The sequence below is a fragment of the Dunckerocampus dactyliophorus genome, chromosome 3 (genome assembly GCF_027744805.1).
Source record: "Dunckerocampus dactyliophorus isolate RoL2022-P2 chromosome 3, RoL_Ddac_1.1, whole genome shotgun sequence".
NCBI lineage: Eukaryota > Metazoa > Chordata > Actinopteri > Syngnathiformes > Syngnathidae > Dunckerocampus > Dunckerocampus dactyliophorus.
In genome coordinates this window covers 2,403,769-2,428,644 of record NC_072821.1, presented here as the reverse complement: position 1 = coordinate 2,428,644, position 24,876 = coordinate 2,403,769, and the positions used below count along the sequence as shown (strand labels likewise).

The window sequence follows — 24,876 nt, the reverse complement described above, 5'->3', positions numbered from 1 at the left end:
TCTATCTATCTATCTACATATACATATACATATACATATATACATATATACATATATATATATGTTTGAAATGAAATAGGATTTTGCTCTAAGTATAATTTAACACCTGATAAAATATATGGGGGAAAATGTTTTTTGGGTTCATTTATTTTGGTTTGAGTTTAAACGCATTTTTTATTTTTACATTTAGTATGAAATATTTTTGCTAGCAAAAGTGTTTTTCTGTCAGCAACGGCACAATTAAAACCAACCAATTCAGGAAGTATCCCGGTCTGACTAGACATGCTGGATGCTGCGCGAGGTCAGCACCTCTACACTGATGCTATCAGACACGCTGAGAGGAACATGGCCGACAATTGCTCCTTTGCAATAGATAATGGATATGTGTGGTGCGTGTGTGTGTGTGTGGGGTAAACACATACCTCCCTCGACTGTTGCAGAGTTCCTTGAAGCTGTATGCCTGCGGAGAGAGAGAGAGAGAGAGAAAAAAGGATGTTTAGTTTCACGCTTTAGACTATGGAGCCGGTGAACCAGCGCCGCCCTAGTGATGAGCGGAGATGACTGCGGGCCAGATAATGTTATTTTTTTCCTCGATTGGAAACAAATGAGAAGTTAAACCGGCAAAGACTGATTGTAGGGAGACACAGAGGGCCAATGTATCAGGGGAGTGATGGAAACATCCACCCTGGGTTTTATGGTCGCCATGACGACAGGCGGCGGGATGCAACCCTGGCAGATGTGAGATTTTTATTGGACTTTTTTTTTCTTCCTTTTACAACTTAACCCAAATCCAGCTGTCATGAAATCAGACTGACAGGTCTAAGTGGAGTTACATGGCTGTCTGATGGGTGGTGCATGTATGAGGAGGGGCTCTTATGGTGAAGGGGGGGTTGGACGATGTAGACACCTTTGCCTAAGTGGCCTGTCACTTCCAATTTTAAGGGTAGAAGTGGTGGCCTGTGTGGCGACGGTGGGAGGTGGGGGGATACGGGCCGCAACCATTCTTGAGTGATGAGCTCGCCAGTGGTGACTTTGCGTTCGGGGCATCAGTGACAGTGCCCCACGAGACGGTGTTGTTTCTCTTTGGAGCCACTGTGTACGCATTTCGTCACGTGAATAGATGACCAGGCGTCAACCTGAGGCAAGGCGTACACAATAAAAATAAACAGTGGCTCCCCGCACACTCGCAATTCAACATTCACAGCCCCGCACATTTGCAACAAGGATGAATGTACACTTGAACAATTTTGTTGGGCTAAATTATGAAGAGTTTCGACCAAACGCGAATTATTCATGCTGTCTGTGTAGATTAATACTTTAATTAGCGTGTGCAGATTGGCATGTCGTGCAGTGTGCTGAACGTCTTCCGAATAGGACGTCAGAAGACGAGGAAGATGAGGAGAAGGAGGGGGAAGCTGGAAGTCACGTGATATTTTCTAATCTTGTTTGGGTGCAGCTGTAACATTTGATCTGCTCGCCCTTAATGATCGCTCATGTTGGGTGTGGATCCATGTGGCGCTATGCTGCCGTTTATGAAATACATGAATATTTAGCACCGCACACACGCGCGCACACACGGGGGAGGGCGGGATGCTTTCACAAAAGCAACCCATCAGTGTCTGCTAACTCGCTGATCCCCTCAGACGACCATCATGTGGAGATACAAGGCCGCTTATTGATCTTGAAAAGCCCACTGAGGTGGTAATTGAAATCTCCAAAGGTCTAATTGGTTCCGTCTGGAGGAGGTGTTTGGGTCTGGCTGTTGTTACGCGTTTTGTCTCGGCTGCTGCTTTCGATGCGCCACTTTCAGCTGCAAAGATGCGATAGCATCAGTTATGTTGCCAGGTAATTAAAACACACAGCAAAAAAATCTGTTTAGCAGTCACAGACGAGCGAGCCCTGTTGAAGATGCTTTGGTAAGGATGAGAGTTGATGTTATTGGATAAATGGCTTCCAAATGCCTTGTAAAACGGCTTTAAATTCTTTGCAAATCTAATATTCTATCACGTCAAGAGCCCGGGTCCCTTTTGACGAGAGGAGCGTTTCCCCATTTGATGTAATATAACAAAAATGTGCAGTTTAATGTCAACTGAATCGGGGTTCAGAGGGGTGGGATTTCTAAACATCATTCATCTTTGTAGTATCTGTTTGGTTGCGGGTAATAGCACAGGTTTGATTGCAATTTCACACTCAGTCAGTTCCACTCTGTTTAACTATGCTATTGATTTTCACCGCTCCGCCGCAAAACAGCAATAAATTGTAAGAACTGAGGCGGTGTCCAGTGAGAAGCTGAAACTTCACTCTGGTACTTTCATTTCAAACATTAAAGCATGCAGCAGCTGCACATGGACATGCGTGCCCGAGGTTTATTGCCAGCTGTCAGCTCCCCGTTGTCTGAATCTTGTAAATACTTCACCCTCTCAAGACTGCCGTTTACCTTCCAGTATGTGCGTGTGTGGCACTCGACAAACTACACAACAATCAATGTGATGTGGTTCGACTTGTGTGTGTGTGCGTGAACAGACAAGAGTTACACAATTGGGACAAGCAGGTGTGACGCGTTTGACCGTATGTGTAGTGTATTTGTGTGTGTGCGTGTGTGTGTGTGTGTGTGTGTGTGTGAATGGACAGATGGTTGCGCAATGTGACAAACATATGTGACATGGCTAACTGTGCGCGTGTGTGAACGGACGTACAGTTGCGCCCTAACACAGATGCAATTTTACCTCCTGTGTGTGAATGAGTGTGTGTGTGTGTGTGTGTGTGTGTGTGTGTGTGACTGGACACACAGTTGTGCAACAGGACAAACAGATGTAATGTGGTTTCCCTTATGGTATGTACAAAAATCCAAAGCTACATGGTCCTGTGTGAAAAAGTGATGGCCCCCTAAAGCTAACAAGTGGTTGGGCCCCCCTTAGCAGCAACAACTGCAATCAAGCGTTTGTGATAACTTCCAATGAGTCTCTTACAGCGCTGGGGAGGAATTTTGCAGAATTGTTGTAGTTCAGTCACATTGGAGGGTTTTCCAGCATGAAGCGCCTTTTTAAGGTCATGCCACAGCATCTCAATAGGATTCAGGTCAGGACTTTGACTAGGCCACTCCACAGTCTTCATTTTGTTTTTCTTCAGCCATTCAGAGGTGGACTTGCTGGTGTGTTTTGGATCATTGTCCTGCTGCAGAACCCAAGTTGCTTTCAGCTTGAGGTCACAAACAGGTGATTGGACATTCTCCTTCAGGATTTTTTGGTAGACAGCAGAATTCATGGTTCCATTTATCACAGCAAGCCTTCCAGGTCCTGAAGCGGCAAAACAGCCCCAGACCATCACACTACCACCACCACATTTTACTGTTGCTATGATATTCTTTTTCTGAAATCCGGCGTTACTTTCATGCCAGATGTAATGGGACACACCTTCCAAAAAGTTAAACTTTTGTCTATTGAATATTTTCCCAAAGGTTTTGAGGATCATCAAGATGTTTTCTGGCAAAATTGAGATGAGCCTTAATGTTCATTTTGTTCAGCAGTGCTTTTTGTCTTGGAACTTGTTTTTGCCCAGTGTCTTTCTTATGGTGGCGTCATGAACACTGACCTTAACTGAGGCAAGCGAGGCCTGCAGTTCTTTGGATGTGGGGTCTTTTGTGACCTCTTGGATGACTCGTCGCTGCGCTCTTGGGGTCATTTTGGTTGGCCGCCCACTCCTGGGAAGCTTCACCACTGTTCACCACTGTTTTCACCATTTGTGCATAATGGCTCTCACTGTGGTTCCCTGGAGTCCCAAAGCTTTAGAAATGGCTTTATAACCTTTTCCACACTGATAGATTTCAATTAATCTCAGTTACGTTATGTTTTAATGGGGGCAGTCACTTCACATTGCGCCATGTAGGTTTGGATTTTTTTCTCCCTTACTTATAAAAGGTTTAATTTAAAAATTGAATTTTGTGTTCAGTTATGTTGTCACTGAGTATTATTTAAATTAGTTTGATCATTTGAAACATTTAAGTGTGACAAATATGCAAAAAAGTCAGAAATCTGGAAGGGGGCAAACAGTTTTTCACACCACCGTATGTGAATGGTGAGAGAGCTGCGCGATTTGACAAACACATTTGATGTGTTGCACCTTTTTGGGTGCGTGACTGGACAGATACTTTCAAAAATCACCTTGATCGAATGAACAAGAGCTAATTTTGTTTTAGTGTACAAACAGATTTGTTTACCTTGTGTGTGTGTGTGTGTGTGTGTGTGCATGAGCGGACAAACTGAAACCATTGAAAAGTTGTCAGGTAAATAACTCCAGCAAAACCCCTACTTCTGCATCTCAGCGTATTTGATCATTCTGCTGACAGAAGATGATTTTAAAATGACGTTATCGCCTGATGTGCTTTGTCCTTTGTTGCCCTCCACAGAAATAACCCTGAACATGTCACCTCTCTGCAGGGCCAAAATACTTTGAATATTCATGCCAATGACCCGACTCCACACGAGCAAGGGCCGCATTGTTAGCGTCTTCCATTAACATCCTCCCCTTCTTGAAACCCTTTGACAGAGACACACATCAAACATCTAGAAAAGGACAAAAACAATGTGAAATAATGAGCTTGTTAAGACAAAAACGAGTCCCAGTCCCACTGCAGGCTGACTCCTTAATGGACGCTTTAACTAGCAACAGGGCAGACTGGGCGTGTCTTCCTTCAAACATCAAGTAGCATCTATAAAACTCTAAGTGACCACATGACCTCACCCCCAAAAAACACCTACTACTCTCCTGCTGCGGTCGATCAGGAAAGGGCCTTCCAAAAGAACTGTACTGCCTTGCTTTGAACATACAAAGGAGAAAAAAAACAAGCTGTAGCTGCTGATGAGGAAAAGGTGATGGTTTTTAAGCATGGAGGATTTCTAAATGCTCTAATCCAGTCATTCATCACAACGCAAAACATGCTCCTTCTTTGATGTGGAGATGTAAGAAGTGTGACACAGTAGCATTTCATGCGATTAGAGACGCTCCGTTACGACAGCACATTCTCTGAAATGATCTATTTTTACTGCACTTAAAACTGCAGCAATGTTCTTCAAACGGGATTAATTCCACAGCGGCATCATGACTGAGGCACATTACTGAACGGTCACGGACGGTCGTGCAATATGACAAACTGATGTGATGTGGTTTACCTTGTGTCTGTGTGTGTGAATGGACATACAGTTATGCAATACAGTATACAGATGTGATGTGGTTTACCTAACCCCTAACCCCTAACCCCTAACCCTAACCCACGCAGAAGTGATGTGGTTTACCGTATGCATGTGAATGGACAGTAGGGATGTAAATCTCTTTGTGATAGACGATTCAATTCAAATATAGATACTAGTATATACATACGATACTAGATAAGGTAACGATACAATTATATATATACATTTAACAATATTTTTTAGTAGCATGCCCGAGGATTCTCTCGCGTTGTTTATAAGTCACTGAAAACCCACTGCTTCTCTCGCGATACCCGGTGCACGTCTCCACAAATGATTCATCTGAAGATTTATGGCTGATTGTTATCGATACAGGAGGCTTCTTCCGGACAATTTAAATTGTTGCCTGCTCAAACCGGACATCCAGTTGCATCGGTTTATCGTTCACATCCCTAACGGACAGGCTGTTGCATAATGCGACAAACAGGTGTGTTGTGGTTTACGTTACAGTTATGCTATGCGACATGCAGATCTGATGTGGTTTACCTTGTGTGTGTGTGTGTGTGTGCGCGTGTGTGTGTGCGCGCGTGTGTGTGTGTGAATATTCAAACAATACAACATACAGATGTGATGTGAGTTCATCGTAAACAACAGTACGGCAAGTGTAATACACCTGAGTAGAAACATTTTAAAGCGCATACAGAGATAGCTAAAGCATGGATACTGACCATTACTGATACTTCAAATGCAGCTACTGCCATCTTGCCTGCCATCATGGGGTTAATATAAAAAAAACTTACCCATCCTGGAAAATTCAAGAGAGAAATTTCAAGCACCCATGAAAACCGCTTGATTAAAGAAGTAGTACTTCCTATCCTTCTGTGTCAGACCAACCTGACTCCTTCACACTGCTACAAAAAGCAACTCTGCAACGTTCTGCATTCTTTTTCAAGGCCGGAATATTCTCAGCACCTCCTCGTGTTCTGAGGGAGCTGTGGTATCACATGACACCTCGCAGGAAGCTTCTTCTGCCAAACTCAGGAAGAAAAAAATGTGTTGCTGCATCAAGTCCTTGAATCAAAACAACACCAAGACTCATTGCTGTCTACATTAGGGATACCAAAGATCCAAAATGGTGCCTTAAGAAAGATAATTATGCTCTTTTTTTGACAATATTTTGACTCTTCATGAAGTGGGAACTTGTCCAGACTTAAAAAAGGGGGGTTGGGAATGTAAGATGCCATATAGATAGTGTAGTACCAGCAAGATGACCTTTCAGCAGCCGTTCGTGGTGTCAATGATGTAATGCAAGTGTGCATCACCTCGCCTCTCCGTCCGTTATGACATCCCACTGACCTCAACTGTGCAATCTCTTTTGGATTTTTTTCACAACTCCTCAGAGGATGGGGTAAATAGAGAGGAATCTATAAAACGCTTGCTGTTCAGAGCATCATCCATGGGCAGCACTTTGATTTAACCCCCCCTTGCAAAGCCACATGCACAAATCACAAGTAAGCGACGCACACGTTCTATTGTTGATATCCAAACCAGTCACAGCCTGGTTCTCTGTGTCACGTCATTTAAAGAGGCCGCATTGTAATTTCATTAAGAGGAGGTACCATACGGTACCTGCTTTTTGCCTCGCTCGCAAAAAGACGTATGAATACGTTGTTGGGAACAGGCGTGGTTTTATAAACACCTACATACCTACATGAGTTAATTCTAGTATTTAATATTTTTATGACTCGTCTGTGTAGGCTCTCAGTCGTACAGGAGTTGTCCATCGAGGAAAAAGCTTCTTGAGACGTCATCTGTACTTCTGTGAAGAAGGTGTCGGACGTTTCGCTCCTCATCCGAAGAGCTTCGTCAGCGAACTAATAAGTGCTGGTAGCCTAGGCCTTAAATACAGTAAGAGTGGGCGGAATTGGTGTGCCAACACCCTCCTCCTATTGGTTCCTTACACTAAGCCTGGGCGGAGTAGTGGTATAATCCTTTCCTGCTATTAACACCTCTGATAAAAGGGAAGTGTCGCTCCCTGAGTTGGGTATGAACGACTCTGATACTGGCTCGTTAGCATCTATTGTTCTGGCTCGGCCCTGGCTTCACCTCATTTGCAAGACTAAGAGCTGTGGGTTTTGGTCTCAGTAACATGCTGAACACAGGGTCCAAATTAAACCTCAAACCACCATTCCAACAGAACAGAAACAACAGAACCCATCATTGAATCGGAATGGTGGTTTGAGGTTTAATTTGGACCCTGTGTTCAGCAGGTTACTGAGACCAAAACCCACAGCTCTTAGTCTTGCAAATGAGGTCCACTCTTACTCGCCCACTCTTACTGTATTTAAGGCCTAGGTTACCAGCACTTATTAGTTCGCTGACGAAGCTCTTAGGATGAGGAGCGAAACGTCCGACACTTTCTTCACAGAAGTACAGATGACGTCTCAAGAAGCCTTTTCCTCGATATTTTTATGACTGTATTATATATGTCCGTCATGTGCTCTGTGTACACTGTGAGTGACTTAGATGTTAATTTAGGAATAATAACTGCTTCGTAACCCAAAGACATCCTGTACGCTGCCCTAAAAACACATTATTTGCCCATAAATGTAGTATTCCCCCCAGAGGACTGATAGTAAAAAGGTGTTTAAAATAGCGTCGCAAGAGGAAATAATATGAGACGCTACAACAAAACAGTCAGAAATGTGTTACCCTTGTCTTCCCCATTCCCAAATGAGTTATTATCAATGTAAACTTGGGCAGTGAACACAGCAGGTGAAGAAATAATGAACTTCATGGATGCTAAGCAACTGAGAAGGTTGCTTTGAAACGCAGCGATCACCGACGCCACAATTCATTTTGACACTCACAGAAGATCCTTCTCTGGGTGCATTCAAGGTTAGACGACGCAAACAGTCGGGGGCACATTTCCATGGCAACAGGGAGTCAGGGAGCACCGCGTGATGGGAGGCGGCTTTTTCTTTTTGTGGAGGATGGGTAGGGAGGGGCGTGTAAACAAACGCCGCCTGTCTGCTGTGAGCTCGGGGTTAAGTGAATTAGCTGAGGCGCGACGAGACACAGTGGACTCTAATTGGTGTGGATCCTATTTGGACACTGCACAGGTCCTGACCGGGTACCACACACACACACACACACACACACACACACACACACACAACATAAACCACAGCATGTTTGTCATATCATATGAAAACACATCTGTTTGTCACGATGCTCAACTGTGTGTTCATTCCCATGCACATACGCTAACACACATCAGAAACTGTCTAATCACACATACCGCAAATTTCCGGTGTATAAGCCGCTACTTTTTTCTTAAACTTTGAACCCTGTGGCTTATACAGCGGTGCGGCTAATTTCCGGTAGTAGTAGTAGTAGTAGTTTGTAGTTTGCCACTCACGAGTCAGTGAAGAAACGATACGTCTTTCTTTGGCAGGAGCCAATCAGGAGCCATCAGTGCATTTCCCAACAAGCTTGTCGACCAGTTGGAAGTCCGTGGAGACCAGTACACATACCCAGTATAACAACATAGCAGTCTGACTCACTGTGTCATCTTTCAGAGAACACTTTACTCACAGCACTAAATTCATCACACCGTAACTTAATACTCAAAAGGTGTATATGCAAATATACAAAAATGTGCCAATATCAGTTAGAAAAAAAACACCCAATATGTTAAGGTTTTCCCCTAAGGCTGAGCAACACATTAATTGGGGGGCTGCCATCACGACCTTCCTTCTTTTTGCTTTAGCTCCGGGTCCTCTGGCTCCATCTGGTGAACAGAAGCAGCACTGCAGCACCATTTTCTATTCTCCTCCCATGAAATTGCTTTCTCAACTGAAATACATTGTGGGAATGTTGTTGTTGTATTGATACATGTTTGTATATTTCTGAGGTATAACATTTGAGTGTTAGATGCTGTGTGATGAGTTTAATGCTGTTTGTAAGATGAAACCGTGAGTCAAACTGTAATGACCTCCTCCAATTTCCAATGGCTTGACAAGCCCGTCCTGAGTTTGTTCATAGCTCATGATTGGCTCCTGTCAAATAAAGAGCTGACTGGTCCCCAAGCACTCCTGAGTGCCACAATATGCAACTTTATGATGTGGACATGTGCGGCTTATACACCGGTGCGGCTTATGAAAGTAGAAATCTGTTTTTTTCCCTAAATCCAGTGGGTGCGGCTTATACACCGGAATTTACAGCACATTGAAGGAATTTATAGCACATTGAAGCCCATCACATCGGTTTGTCATCCACGCACACATACAGTACGCTAAAGCACATCACATCTGTATGGATAAACTGTCGATTCACATGCATCACATCTGTTTGTCGGATTGCCGAACTGTCTGTTCATTTACGTACACACACACAACGTAAACCACACTGCGTCCGTTTGCACTACCGCGCCACACGCGTTAGGGAAATCACATCATGTCATTGTCGTATTGCCCAACTGTTTATTTTCATACACATATGGTAAACTCCGCCACATCTGTTTGTCATATTCCACAATTGCCTGTCCATTCACACACACAAACACACATAAGGTAGATCCCATCTACTTGTCTATCGTTTCTTAATCCAAAGTTTGCTGGTTGGAATCATGGAAATGACAGATGAAAAGAAAAGCAGTCATTCCTAACATTAATGAGGATTAACGGGAAGGTGAGACATGTCCAAACATTCACAAGTGTAAAAAGAAGTTAATCACAGTCAACCTTTAAAGCAGATGACTCCCATGCATCCCCCAGTCCCAAATTTTCTGCACGATTCTGGCCTGATTCCCACACACTGAGTCCAAGATAAAGTGACAGACAACCTGACGTACCGCTTAGAGCCCACTGAGGCGCCATGATGGGATGCTGAAACGTCTTCGTTAAGCGTCCTTGCCCTCCCTGGCCACCTCTATTTGTGCTGAGAATTGCCGCTGTCACTGTTAGTCTGGCCTCTGCTCCAAGTTTGCTTCACGCTCTCGTGCGCCGAAGAGTGCCGCCGACACGGCAGGAACACAACTGGCCGTGGGAGGGAGCGTCTGAAAATGTCAGCTTATCAAGAGTTTGTCTGCTGGCTTCATTACAGTCGCAGCAGAAGTTGATCCTACGCAACTTTTAAGCATCTTACAATAACACGCTCACTCGCCACTTTGGTAGGAATCTCATGAATCTAATGAGATCTAACCAAAAAAAGGGGTGTCTTTACAAAGATGATTGTCAAATTACGATGTGGTCATTTGGGTGTCGTTTGCTTTGGTGTACAACTGACAGATGTGTCGAATATTCTGGCTACATGAGCATTATTATTTTTGTCAAAGTCAATGTTCTAGAAACTTTGGAACACATCAAGAGTTTGCATGTCAACCTAAAGAAGTAGATGATGTGTTCATTTCTTGAAAAATGTAATTTTATTTAAAAAATTAATCAAATAACGGCAACATGAATGCATTACCATAAATGTCTTATTTGTTCAACAATAATATTTAAATAAATTCATGTTTTTTAATAAAAAAAACAATAATTACACTTACATATGTGATTATTATTTTTTTATTTTATATTTCATTATCATTATTATTATTATTATTATTATTATTATTATTATTATTTGTGTTATTAAAATATAATTATAGGTCAAACATTTTTTGCTGAACATTTGAAAAAAAGTTATATTTTAAAATAAAAACATGCATTTAAATATTATTATTATTATTAGTAGTAGTAGTATTTGTATTAAGTTATTAAAATATAATTATAGGTCAAAATGTTTTGCAGAAAATAAAAAAAAAAGTTTTTAAAATAAAAGCAGGTATTTACACACCAAAATATAATTATTGGTCAAAAATTTTCCTGCAGAAAATTACAACTTTTTTTTAAATTTTATTTTAAAATAAAGACATGCATGTAAAAATTTATTAAAATAATATTATTAGTAGTAGTGTAAAGTTATTAAAATATAATTACAGGTCAAAATGTTTTGCAGAATTTTTTAAAGAAAGTTTTATTTTAAAATAAAAACAGAGATGTTAACATTAATTATTATTATTTGTATAAAGTTATTAAAACACAATTACAAGCCAAATATTTTTTGCAGAAAATATTTATATTTTTTTATTATAAGGTGTTCAAGGCAGAAATAAAATATCTTAACCCAGAGATGCCAGCCAGTAACTTTATTCCAAAAACATGCATGTGAGGTTAATTGGCAACTCTAAATTGTCCATAGGTGTGAATGTGAGTGTGAATGGTTGTTTGTCTTTATGTGCCCTGCCATTGGCTGGACACCAGTCCAGGGTGTACCCCCAAAGTCAGCTGGGATAGGCTCCGGCATACCCGTGACCCGAGTGAGGATAAGCAGCATAGAAAACAGATGGATGGAAGTTAATGCATGAGTCGTATGGAATCTGTATTTTTTCTCTCGTGTGGTTTCGCAACTAACGCTGTGTGTCTGTCTGCACATTGCAACACTGCAGCGAAATGTCAAGAATCTTCAGGCTTGTGTGAACCAATTACTGCGCAGTGCAGGCAGCTCTGTCTGACGTTGCGAGCACCGCAGAAGACATGAACGTTCTCTCCAGGCAACCTTCACTTTTCCATCTCTCGCCTTCATTCTCAAGATGCCTCCAAGCTCATCAGGACGCTGCGAGGAACCTCAAAGAAAAGCACTGCACACCTCCGTAGCTTCATAGCAGCTCTAAAATTGTTACATAACTTTTTTAGACCATAGTTTTGAAATTATTTACTATGAGCTTCATTTGTTTTGTTTTACAATGGTTGTAATTGTGTACATTTTGTATTTTTTTTGTTTTAACACAAAACTAAACTACACTAGTCGCTGGTCCAGAGTCCAAAGTGCGGCCCGAGGGCCATTTGCGGCCCGCAGCTTGTTTTTCATTGGCCCATGGCACATTGTAGAAATAAAATTAAAACAAAAAAACTGAAACAAATGGGAAAAAATAGAGCAAAAAGGCGAAAATGTTAAAATGTTGATAGTAATAACTAAAAAAGTTTTTTTTTAACGCTGTTATGACATATTTATATTATTGTTTAGAGCAATTAGCATTATTACACACTTTATACCACCTTTCAGATTTCTTTGTATTAAACCGTAAAAAATTATATTTGTCACATGGTCTTTTTGGAGAAGCATTTTAAAACGGCAGCATGGCTCAGGTGGCAGAGGGGTCGTTTCCCAACCTGAAGGTTGCGTGTTCGATCCTCCGTCCTCCCGTGATTGTGTAAAAGTGTCCTTGGGGAAGATAGAAACCCCGGTTGCTCATGATGCTGCGTGGATACAAGTGAAAGACCATTTAACAAAACACGTGTCTTTTTTAAGAAAACATAACACAATAATTATTATATTTAATTGTCTTGACATTGGTGCTATTTTTTATCTACCCTTTGACTGAAGTTAAATTATCTAATTCATTTAGAAGACGCCAGAGGAACAGAATAGGCTCCAATTCCTTTTTGTACGTGGTCACGTTACAATCTTTGCTTGCTGCTAGGCAGAGTTCAGAGCGGTCAAGCCTAACTGCCCAATGAAGAGAAAAACAGGAAGTCGGACCAATCAAATCCAAAATCCACTCTATTGTATTATTATATATACACATTCATTCCTAAGGGAAAGATGACTGCATTCCCTGTAAACCCCCCCCCATTCCAGAGTAGGAGTGAGAGTACTTTGACAGGTACTCAAGTGTGTTAGCCCACACCTGCGCGCTAATGACTGTGTGTGTGTTGTGTTTGTGTGACAAAAGGTCGTCGCACTGACTGACAGTCCCCTCTGCCCAAAATAACCAGCAGGCACGTCAGGTGGCGGTGGCCCCGGGGTCCCCAGAGAGGAAGGTATCGTTTAAGAACAAGGCTTGTTTTAGGCTGCTTCTTACACGCCGCTGTCAGTCGACTGTGAGCTGCAGGAGGGCAAAACACCTCAAAAATGTCAGCTTGCTGCTGAGTGAAAGCACTCATACTCAAGACAAACAAAATACAAGCTGGGAAACTTTGGCACTTGGATTTGTCACAGCTTTACTCACAATGGATGCGTTTCCAAAGGCAAAAGCAGATACTATTGGAAAAATAATTTTCCCAACACTTGTCAGATAAAAAACTGTCAGCTCCCGGACAGAGACGAACTGTTGGCTTTATTTTAAGATGTGTTGCAAAGCTTCTGTATCAGGGGTGTGCAAAGTGCGGCTCTGGGGCCTTTTACAGCCCGTGGCTGCTTTTTATTGGCCCTCGGCACATTCTAAAAATACAATTAAACAAGTAAAAAAAAAAAATAAAAAAAAAATCTGTAATTTTACAAAGAAAAAAGACAAAATATCAGAAAACTAAACTCACAATATTAAGAAAAAAATACATAAAGTTGAAATATTAAAGACTAAAAATATGTAGTGGTAATATTGTCACGAGTTGCCAAGGGACACGGCGAGGTGTAGGATCCCAAAGCAGACAAATGAGTTGAGCGAGTACAAAAAAGGTAAAATTGAATATACAAAAGAAAAAAAAACTAACAGCAAAAGGCTGTTAGGAAAAGTACTAGGAGATAACAAAAACACTGAAGGCAAACCTTACAGGAACAGATCAGAAATGCGAGGCAGGTAGGTACAGGTACAGGTACAGGTACAGGTACAGGTACAGGTACAGGTACAGGTAAACAGGAGGCCAGAGAGCAGGGTAAGGGGCAAGAAGCAGGTCATCAGGGAGTACAATCTGGCAATGGTAGATTGTCAGGCAGCTGCTTAAGAACGGCAGCAGTAATGAACCACAGGTGTGTTCAGTTAAGTCCAGGTCAGGTTTCAGGGATGTGCGGCAACACATGAACGGCAGAGGGCAGCAGAGCAGAACCCAGAACATGACAAATATTATGAGAAACAAACAAAACAAAAAACACAGTTACAAATTCTGGAAATTTAGCTTGGGGGAAAGTTATATAACAATAATAAAGTCAAAATATTATCTGTCCACCAGAGGGAGCCAGATGAACCCTGAGCCCAAATCCCAGAGAGAGGCCGACGTCATTGCAGCGCCCCAATGAATGTGTTGGTCAGATGGGAAAACTTTAACATGTTTTATTTTTAATTTTAAAATCATATTGGTACATGTTTTCTTATTTGTCAGGTACACCTTTTGAGTGTTAAGTGGCTGAGTGATGACTTTAGTGCTGTATACTGTTATATACAATGACCTCCTGCGATTTCTAATAGGTTGACAAGCTCGCTGTGAGTGCACTGATAGCTCGTGATTGGCTCCTGCCACAGAAAGAGCAACCGTTTCCTCGCTGACTCGCGAGCGGCACAGTATTTAAACAATTAGCAGTAGTTCTGAAGCAAGGGAGATAAGAATTTAGCCATAAATTAGCCGCACCGCTGGATAAGCTGCCAGGCTTCAAAGCTTAAGAAAAATGTAGTGGCTTATACACCGGAATTTACAGTACGTGAACTGGTTTAAAAAATGCAAAAAGTGGCCCCCGCATCCTTTGATTTTTCAGTAGGCGGCCCTCGGTGGAAAAATGATGGACTACCGGCTTCTATACTGTAACATTGCCAGCTCGTGGCCTGGAATGGATACTACAGACAGTAAAAGTCTTGCAAAGTGGAACTACAAAGTGAAAAGCTTCATTTTTAGAACCAAGGCCTCACTTTCCACATTTCATCTATTCTCCAGCTTAGAGAATCAGAGGCAAAGTACTTTCCCATGCCGAAGTTGTGCTACGCTGATGTCAGAGTCTGTGTGATTCTCCGGCTCCCACATTTAAAATGCTCACTGAGGCCGAGCTCTCCCTGGTTCTGTGGTGTCAGACTCTCTTTCTTCTTCCTGACAGGAAGAGCGTCAGAAAGGTGCGGCTAGGATCCACGCTTGCCTCGCGGCGCCGCTAATTTGACAGCGAGCGGGGAGGCCGCGGAAATAATTGGGACTAGCATTTACGTGTCGACAGATGCGAGGCAGGCAATCAGTGCATCACGCTTTCCATGACAGACTGGACTCCTGGAATAGATTTCACAAGCTGTAAAGAGGTAGTAGATTAATTTGACAAACTAGACATGTGGCCTTTTGTTAGCACTGTTTGTGTCTGAAGCCCGGAGGGAGCACACCGGAGCATACAAATCATGCTTTCAAGACAAACAAGACAATGCTGGACAATGATCACGGCTTCTGGAAGGTCCTAATAGGACCATACTCAGTGGGGATGATGACAATTAGTGATAGGCTAGACCCCAGATTTTCTTACCCATACGATGCCAAGCAGAACAGCACTGGAACAGCAATCCGAACTAAAACAGCGTTTGGCATCGGCGATACCAAGCAAAACAGTGCTTGCTGTCAGCCATACGATGCAAAACAGAGCTTGGTATCGGCGATACAAAGTAAATGATATCAAGTAAATCAGCACTTGAATGCAATATCAAGTAAAAACAACACTCGGTATCGATACGTATACTAAATGATACGCTACCAGAACCAGTTGTCACACCGAACACCATGATGCTAAGCAAAACAGCGCTTGGCATCTGTCATACCAAGCAAAACAGAGGTTGGTATTAACCATACCAAGTAAAACAAAGCTTGGTATCAGTGATACTAGGGGTGGGGGGAAAATAAGAGATTCTTAGACGCATCGCGATGAGGACACTGACGCTGATGAATACATTCATAAATGTCAATAATCGATGCTGTCGGAACAAAAACAACGGAACAAAAAGACGGACAGCGGAAGTACAGCTTATGGTGGAGTGTAAATTCCCACCCGCACCCGCTAGATTTAAAGCGAGCGTCTGGAAGCACTTTGGTTTGACGTAGTTGAAGGTAAAAATGAGCTGGACGAGAGCCAGACAATATGCAAGCTTTGTCACACATGCTTCAAATATGAGAAACCATGTAGCACGTTTCCACTCGAACCAGGAGGAAAAACTGCCAGCTGAAGTTGCTGCCGACAAGAGAACCATCGAGCAGGTGACAACTAATGTTCCACCAAACTCGGAAAAGTGTTTCTGCTTGAAATACTTTTTATTGTGAAGGATTTGCAGCCGTATTTGGTTGTTGAGAAGCAGGGCTTTCGTGCTTTGTTGCGCACTTTGGAACCCAGATACAACGTCCCATCGCAACGTTATTTCACTGACACTGCAATTATGAATAAGAGCAGCCTGGTTGTTTTGGTTATTCATGCTACACTGACGTCTGCAAGCATTATTCTTGTATGAGAGCCACTGATACCGAAATCTATACTGTATTTTGCATGAAAGCTGTTTTTGACTTTGCTATACAGCAAAAATATTATTTTCTCAGAGCTTCTATGCTCAGGATTTTAGTTTGAATTCAGAAGTCTAATACTTATTTGTGAATAATGGCAGCTTTTTTTATGTTGGCTACTCCGAATATGCTGAATTTCGTTTTTTTACACGGTGCTGCTGGAGCACTTGACTTTTCCTGCTGGTTCTGTGCAAGGGGAAATACGTTGGTAGATTGCAATTATTCAAAGACAATAGAAGTAAATTCATCTGTTTCACGTTTATTTTCATTGTGGATCATTGCAAATATGCTTTGTTTTAGTAGTTGACAGTGAGTAAAGAGAAATTACATTTAGAAAAAAATGATGCATGAAAAAATTGACAGACTATTGATCACAAAAAACCTGCCAGAACAAGCAAAACAGAGCTTGGTATCGGCGATAACATGTAAAAAAGTAAAAAAACAAACAAACAAAAAAACGCTCTGTATTGATACCGATACTCTGACAAGGCAATGGTTTGGGCAATAAATGATAAACTACCAATATCAGTTGTCACACTAGACACCATGATGCCACACAAAACAACGCTTGGTAATGCATCCATTTTCTGTGCCGCTTGTCCTCATTAGTATCGCGGGGGTATGCTGGAGCCTATCCCAGCTTACTTTGGGCGAGAGGCGGGGTATAGACAAACAATCATTCACACTCATATTCATACCTATGGACGGTTTAGAGTCTCACCCTAACGTGCATATTTTCGGACGGAGAGAACATGCAAACTCCACACAGAGATGCCCAAACAGAGATTCGAAAAAAATGCTCGGTATTGTATTTGGAGGAGGATGGAAAAGTTGTCCCTGCCAAACAGGACACTGTCAAGACTCTTTAAACAATATTTCTTAACAACGCATCATAGCTGAAACTAGATCATGTCACGTGATGTGTCAAAATATCAACATTGTAACATGAAAATTAATACCAGTATCGGAGATGTGAGACATTTAAGTGTGTGGTCCAACAATGCTTGTTGCTGAGATTTTGAGTCATCTCCTTTCACTGGAAACTAAAAAGATTTACAGCTTCCAGTCAAAGACGGGAGAATCTTCCTATTAGCCCGTGACACACGAGGCAAACAGCGTGCGTCTGTCTGTAGCTCCGGGAGGGAATTAACAGCATCCTTCCACCAAAAAACATCACTTCCATTTCAGCAACTGAGGCTGAGATTCTTCTTCTTCAAGCTCCCGCTAGGAGAAGTGCCATTGAATACTAATAGAAGTTCTTGCAAACTTGGACCAAATTGATCAAACCCTGACTCTTTGGAGATCTCTGATGTCATAAAGCAATGGCAGCACCCACGCAGACACTCACTATGAATGCTAAAAGATGGATGACATATTTCTGCTGCATTCCAGAAAAGTGGGAAATTTCAAATCTCAGTTCTCTGACTAGCATACTTCGCTGAGGCGCAGTCCGAGCCGGATGGCCCATTTGGCAATATAGGCACATGCTAAGGGCGCCACGGCCTCCAGGGGGTGCCAAAATATTGTGAAAAAATCAAATGATATTAAAACCCGCTATTAACTCATTCAGTCCCAGCCGTTTTTCAAAAGACGACCCCTTCAGTAGTGGCCATTTTAGACAAATTTGACTGCTCTTTCAAGGCACACAGAATATTGTGTTCTATGGCTATATAAACATGGACCCAACCAAAAGAAAGATTGGACTCCCGTCCTTCGTCAGAAAAAAAAGTTTGTTTCTACCTTTTTCTGTTCTTTAGTAATCAGCAGTAGAACATTGGTAAGTTTCAGGGAAATATCAGTTCCTGACTAGAAAGGGGGGAAAACCAGCTTTTGGTGAAAAGATACATTTCAAGCATAACTTTCACTTTGACACAATTTTTTTTTGCTTTTGTGACAGCTCAAATATGTAATCAACTATACCAACATAAACACCACAAAAAGGGGTTGTTTTACATCAAAATAACAATTTATTTACAAATATAACACCATGACCTATTTACAATTTTCACATTCGGAACTGAACTATGTGTGTGCATGCGTGCGCGCGCGTGTGTGCGTGTTCAAATTTCCCTTCAATGCGTAACCTTCTGCGCGCTACACTCCCCCTCACTCACTCACTTCCTCCTTCCTGTCACGCGTGATTCTTCCGTCGGCGTGATCCCGGCCGAAGGCTTATCAAATGCACTTCTGCCACCTTGTGGCCGTTTTTATAGCTTCAACTTGCTCTGAAGTGAAATGCATTAGTGGAGAGTTGTGTCATCATCATATAAAATCTCACCCCGGGCGCCACATTTTAGCTAGGACCGGCTCTAAAACGTGCTTATTCGCAGCCTTCCTTGCACTTGCTGCAAGGCCATAAGACCATGCTGATGTGCGCTTTGTTTTACTCAGTGTTTCTTCTCTTCTCAACAGTTCTCTTAGGTCGGTTTTGTCCGAAGACTAAAGTTGCATTTGTCACCCCACAATTGGTTCTGATTTGATGGATGGTTTTCTTTCTATTCATTTCCATCACAAAAGGCACCCTGTCCCCTGTCTTTTCGGGACCTCCCGTGAAAAACATCAGAAAGACCATTGGAAGCAGAACAGACAATGAGGAGTCTAATAATAACAATAATAATTGTAATTGTCGTTGTTTCCAGGATGGTGCAGCCCTACTCAATACACTTTACAGGCTCGGGTGCACGCCCGAACAACAAAGTGACAACTCGTGCACGCTAGTAGTCAAAGCAGTAGTCGTGGGCATGGAGCCGCTAATGGAGAATGACACATTTTGACAGCAGGAGAGTGAGCTGAGTCACTCCGGGCGTGCAGGCGATGAATAAAAGAATATAGTAGAGCTATGTGAATATCTCTCACTGTCTGCCTTCGCTTTGATAGCACTCTCCCTTGGTCATCCTGCTCATTACACGCCGCCCGTCCTTATGTTCCGAGGCTACAGCCAAGATGGGTTGATTCCATTTCCTGTTCATTCGGAATTAACATTGACTCATGCGGAATTCTAAAAAAACATAGAATGCATCCTACTTGGGTGACATGAGCGCAAAACAAACAATATGGCCGCCAATGTAATGTGAGGTAGTTACACATTCCATTGCCATAGTAACACAGATGTGACAACGGACCAATCGACGCAAAGCAGCGTGTCTAGTTCCACCCATTCCCACAAATAAAGCCCCCTCTCAAGCATTAGTTAAATAACCACGGGCTATTAAACATCCATCCATTTCCTATGCTGGAGCCTATCCGAGCTGACGTTGGGCGAGAGGCAGGGTATGCCCTGGACTGGTCACCAACCAATCACAGGGCACATATAGACAAACAACCATTCACACGCGCAAGTCTCCAATTAACCTGACATGGTCTCCCATTAACCTGACATGGTCTCCAATTAACATAAGATGCATGTTTTTGGAGAAAAGCCACATACGGGAGAACAAGCAAACTCCACACAGAGATGCCCAAAGGCATTCGAACCTGGTCTCCTGACTGTGCGGCCAGCATGCCAACCACTAGGCCACCGTGTGGCCTGGCTATAAAACTGTTTTGCACTTTTTTAGTGCCCTGATAATACATTTGGTGATAAAAGTAATTGTAAATAACTTTAACCTTTATTATGTCGGCCAGGCGTGAGGCACAGTCTTCTGGTCGGAGTGTGTCAAAAGACAAGGAAAGTGAAAGTGAAATGTCAAGTGAAATCAGGCAACGTAAAATGCACTGGCCACGTGCTCACTCTAACTTGGACTGTCACGCCCATCATGAAGGAAAAGATGGTATCTTTGCACAAGTGAAAGGATATTCTACTCTGAAACGGTCAGTGTAGTGGTGTCATTATTGTCTCTCCTTCCTTTGCAACGCCCCTTCCTGTGTGCTAGACAACCATAGGCATAAAAGTAAGGAGTTGTTCTTTTGTTTTTTATTACTCTTTCATTTCGTTCTTGTATTGAATATTTTTATTAGTGTATTTTATGTCCTCCATGTGCTCGGTGCACAGCGTGAGCAACTTAGGTAGAAGTTCTGACACGAAAACTCAACTTACAACGTTATTTAAATTATTTTGTACAGTTCAATCCACTAAATAAAAAGAGCTCAACTATAGTAATTTCATAAGGACAAAGCTTAATTGAGCGGAACCCCAGAGCAAGTTGTTTCCACTTAAGTGTAATGTGTCCACAGAGCTTTGTTATTTAGTGAAGTCGTAAGGAGCTTGCCTGCCAGAGCTCAGCCCTCTTCTCCCCCAGAGAGGACGACAGACAATAGGGCTAGAAAGTGACAGGCTGCTGGAGATCCAGATAAGGTGGGCAAGAATGCATATCCTGTCAGCCGGGAAGAAAGAAATCAGATGCAGGAGCGCTGGGGGAATAGAGAGCAGGACGGTGTGATGGAGGTGAGAAAAGTGCACGACGACAACAACGACGAGGGAGCAATGAGAAGTCAAAAATGCAGGCAAACTGGATTAAAGGCAGGAAACAAATGTGTGTAAAGGGAATGCGGTAAAAGAGTTTCATGCTAGCAGTGAAAAAGAGTTCTGAAGCCTTCTGTCAGCCACCGCAGGCCAAAGCTTCTCCTGCCATCTGGAACACAACAAGCCTCATTCAGACTGATGACTTTCTGCACCCTGTCAAATTCTGAGGTCATTTCAGATAAAAGAATGCTAGCAATATTTTTTTTACTTTTATAAATTACTATTTTTTATAAATTATTTTTCTTTTTTTATTAGTAGGTAATAGGCTGCTCATGAGAAATACAATTCATTAAATATCAACTACTGTACATACAAAATGAATAAACAGTAAATATCACTTAAATCTCATGTCCATGGTGGTCTTTCAGAGGGCAAGGGTTATCGGTCAGGGCATCCGGTGTAAAAACTAAATCAAAGCCATTTATGCCATTGATTTATGCGATTATACCGATTGTTAATGTCTCTTTAAACTGCCACGGCAGTTAAAATGTGACTTTCCATATTGCCTGTGCAATTAACTCATTCCATACCAAAGACATATTTATATGTTGTTATAGTCCCGAACGCACGAACCCCACATCGTATTTACATGTCTTACGTTTTCTTGAGGGAGAGGCAAAAAGAGGTTACGACACAACTCTCCACTAATGCATTTCACTTCAGAGCAATTTTAAGCCATAAAAACGCAAAAGTGCATTTGATAAGAGCTCAACAGGGATCGTAGATGGAATAATCACACGTGACAGGAAGGAGGAAGGGAGAGAGCGTGGAGGAGTGTAGCGTGCAGAAGGTTAAGCATTGTAGGGAAATTTTAACGCAAGCACACACGCACACACATAGTTCAGTTCCAAATGTGAAAACTGTAAAGAGTTCGTTGTGTTATATTTGTAAACAAATTGTTATTTTGATGAAAAAAAACACTCTTTTGCATTGTTTACGTTGTGGTATAGTTTTTTAGATATTTGAGCTGTCACAAAATCAAAATATAAGTGTGTCAAAGTGAAAGTTATGCTTGAAATCTTTTCACAAAAAGCTGTTTTTCTCCCTTTTTTAGTCTGATATTTTCCTGAAACTTACCTACATTTTACTGCTGATTACTAAAGAACGGAAAAAGGTAGAAACAAACTTTTTTTTCTGATAAAAGACAGGAGTCTAATCTTTCTTTTGGTAGGTTCCATGTTTATATAGCCATAGAACACAATATTCTGTGTGCCTTGAAAGATCAGTCACGATCGTCTAAAATGGCCGCTACTGAAGGGGTTGTCTTTTGAAAAATGGCTGTGATTGAATGAGTTCATAAAAAAAAATATGATGGTGAGAGTTTGACCCTAGAACAGATATAAGACTTTACATGATTTCTTTTGGGAGTAATTGAACTGGAAATTAAAATGACACCAATAAATCAGTCTACGTCATGGAACGGATTGTGTTCAACATTGTTCCACAGCAGAAGTGCTTATGATGCAGGCTGATATTAAATACGACTTCTAATTCCCTCCAAGCAGTTTGTATGGAGGTGAACAGTGGAAGACTGGAACATTCTAAGCTCATTCTCAAGTCTGTATGTTCAAACTGCAGAGGCAGTCATTTCAGGTGGAAAACTACCAATGTTTTTTCTCTCTTATTTTTACGCTCCTGCGCTCTTGCAGTTTGATGCTGCTGACCTAAAACTTTAAGCTTATTCTGTCAGCGCAGTTTGGACAGTTTTTGCTACTGCTCGCATTAACGGACGGCTCTGGTGGCCTTGTTTTTAGCACTCTCTGGAGCACAAGTTGCATTTTTTCGGCGTACTTTGAGCGCGTCAGTGTCGAAGGGTTGTCTGAGCTTCATGTGTGCCTTGCTCAGGGGGTGACAGGCTCCTTGCGAGCAATGCACCGTCTCTTCAAGTGGTGGTGCTGCTTTGACACCAAGTTGCAATGCACCAAAAACAAAGGTTGCAAGAGAGACAGTGATGAAATGACACCAAGAGACAGAGCTTGATGGATCTTAAGACGTGGGGAGAGAAGAAAGTTACCCGGAAAAAAAAAAAGTGGGGAATAGCGGTGGAGTGTAACAATACGTGACCCAAATACCACAAGGAAATCAAAGAAAAAAGAAGAGGGTAAAGATGACATGCTCTCTCTCTCTCTCTCTCTCTCTATTTCTCACTGCAGTCTTCATTCCTCCACTGAGGTCGCTCATTCATGTCCCGCAGACGTCCGCTGTCACTCGCAATGTCTCTGCTGGGGTTTACTTGTTATTTTGGAGGTTTTGTCAGTCAAATCAGTCAAACATCTGAAGTCGCACAGTTTGTAAAAAATACGCCTTTGAAGTAACACAAAATAGAAATGTCACGTGTGGAAGGATAAACTCTGCCTATGCGTTTTCCTTTTTCTTTGGCTTTTTTTTAAAGGCAGATAATTTGGCCATCTTGTATCATCAATTATTTTAAAGCAATAGGCTGCTATGATAGCGTTAAATAATCTCTTTAAGTTAGTTCCTGTTATTGCAGGCAAAATACCATTATAGTCATCAAAAGTAAGCTTCGGATTGGTTTGCTGATTTACACCAAAGTCCCGCCCAGATTCTTTTTAATTCTAACAGCTGTGAAATGAGCTTAGGAATCTCGAGGCCGGTTTCCAATTGAATTCAAACAGGAGTAGATAGAAGCAATTGCAATCAATGCCAGTGCTGGAGAGACGGATTAGCGGCTCGTAAAGGTTTAGCAAAGTCCAGTCGATCTACCCTGTTCCTCTTTCATTTATGTTTTCTGTCAGAGAGGTGGTACATTGGGCATAAACTTCCCTTTTTCGTTGTTTAGGACCAGCCCGTCTCAGCTGATCGGCTAATCGCTCCTCAGAACGAGATAAAAGTGGCATCTCTAGAAAGTTTGTGTGTATGCGCAGATAAAAACAACAGGGTGCATGTTTTCTGAGTGAAAGGTCCTCTTAAGCTCGTTGGCGTACTTTGTCTAAAACAGAGTGGAAAACCTTCCAGTCCTAACAAGTGCATGAACAGTACAACCCAGATGATGTCCTGAGCATCAGTCCAATAGCAGTCAGATGATTGACAAGTGTTTCAGAGGAGGAGGGCGACTGGATGTCCCGGCCTAATGATGGCGGCCCACAAACCCACATATCGTACGCTGATGGATCGGCTAGTGCATGCATGCAGCATTATTAATGACAAACACTTAAAAACCTATTAAGGCTTCAGCCTGTGCCCACGGCTGACAGCTCTGAGCTTCAGCCTGCTGGGGCTTGGTCAGGAATAAGGAATAAATAAATGACACGCTCGACACACGGTGCACCAAAAATACTATTTGAGGACAAAAGTAAAAGGTGGTTGAGCTGGATAGACAAAACTTAAGCCGGTCGGTCAGTATGTAAGTAAATTGGTAACTAAATCAGTCATGTTAGTATGTTAATAAGTAGGTAGGTAAGTAAGTTAGTAAGTAAGTAAGTAGGTACTGTAAGTGGGTCAGTATGTACTGTAAGTACTGTAAGTTGGTAAGTAAGCAAGCCAGTCAGTAGGTGAGGAGGTAATTTAGTAGATATGTTAAATAGTAAGTAAATAAGTGGGTACTGTGAGTCGTCAGTATGTAAGTAAGTCAGTCAGTTAGTTGATAAGTATGTTATAAAGTATTTGAGTCAGTAGGTAGATTGTCAGGCAGTAACCTAGTAGCTAAGTAAGTTAACAGATAAGTTAGTCAGTAAGTAAGTAGGTACTGTAAGTAAGTCCGTAAGCAAATACGTAAGTAGATGAGTGGCAAATAAATATTTTTAAGTTTGTAAGTAAATCAGGAAATAAGTGGGCCACTAACTACCTAAGTAAGGACATAAATAAGAACTTAAGTAGGTAGACTAGTCAAGTAAATAGGCAAATAAATAGGTAAGTAAGTATGTAGGTAAGCACGTAGTTAAGTACAAAGTACTGTAAGTACTAAGTACAGACGAGTAAGTAGGTAAGTAAATAC

At 41.9% G+C, this 24,876-nt stretch overlaps 1 protein-coding gene across 3 annotated transcripts in view; it reads right to left on the bottom strand.

Moving 5' to 3' along the window:
- The window catches only part of LOC129178816 (carbohydrate sulfotransferase 8-like), a 193,392-nt gene that overhangs the window by 13,663 nt on the left and 154,853 nt on the right, over positions 1–24,876 (bottom strand). For 2 of the 3 annotated variants that reach the window (XM_054771404.1, XM_054771405.1), the window contains one exon: positions 423–460. In XM_054771404.1, the coding sequence (XP_054627379.1) occupies positions 423–460 (38 nt within the window). Of the gene's footprint in view, positions 1–422; positions 461–10,041; positions 10,331–24,876 lie in introns of those variants that run through there. The other variant, XM_054771406.1, reaches the window with a different exon arrangement.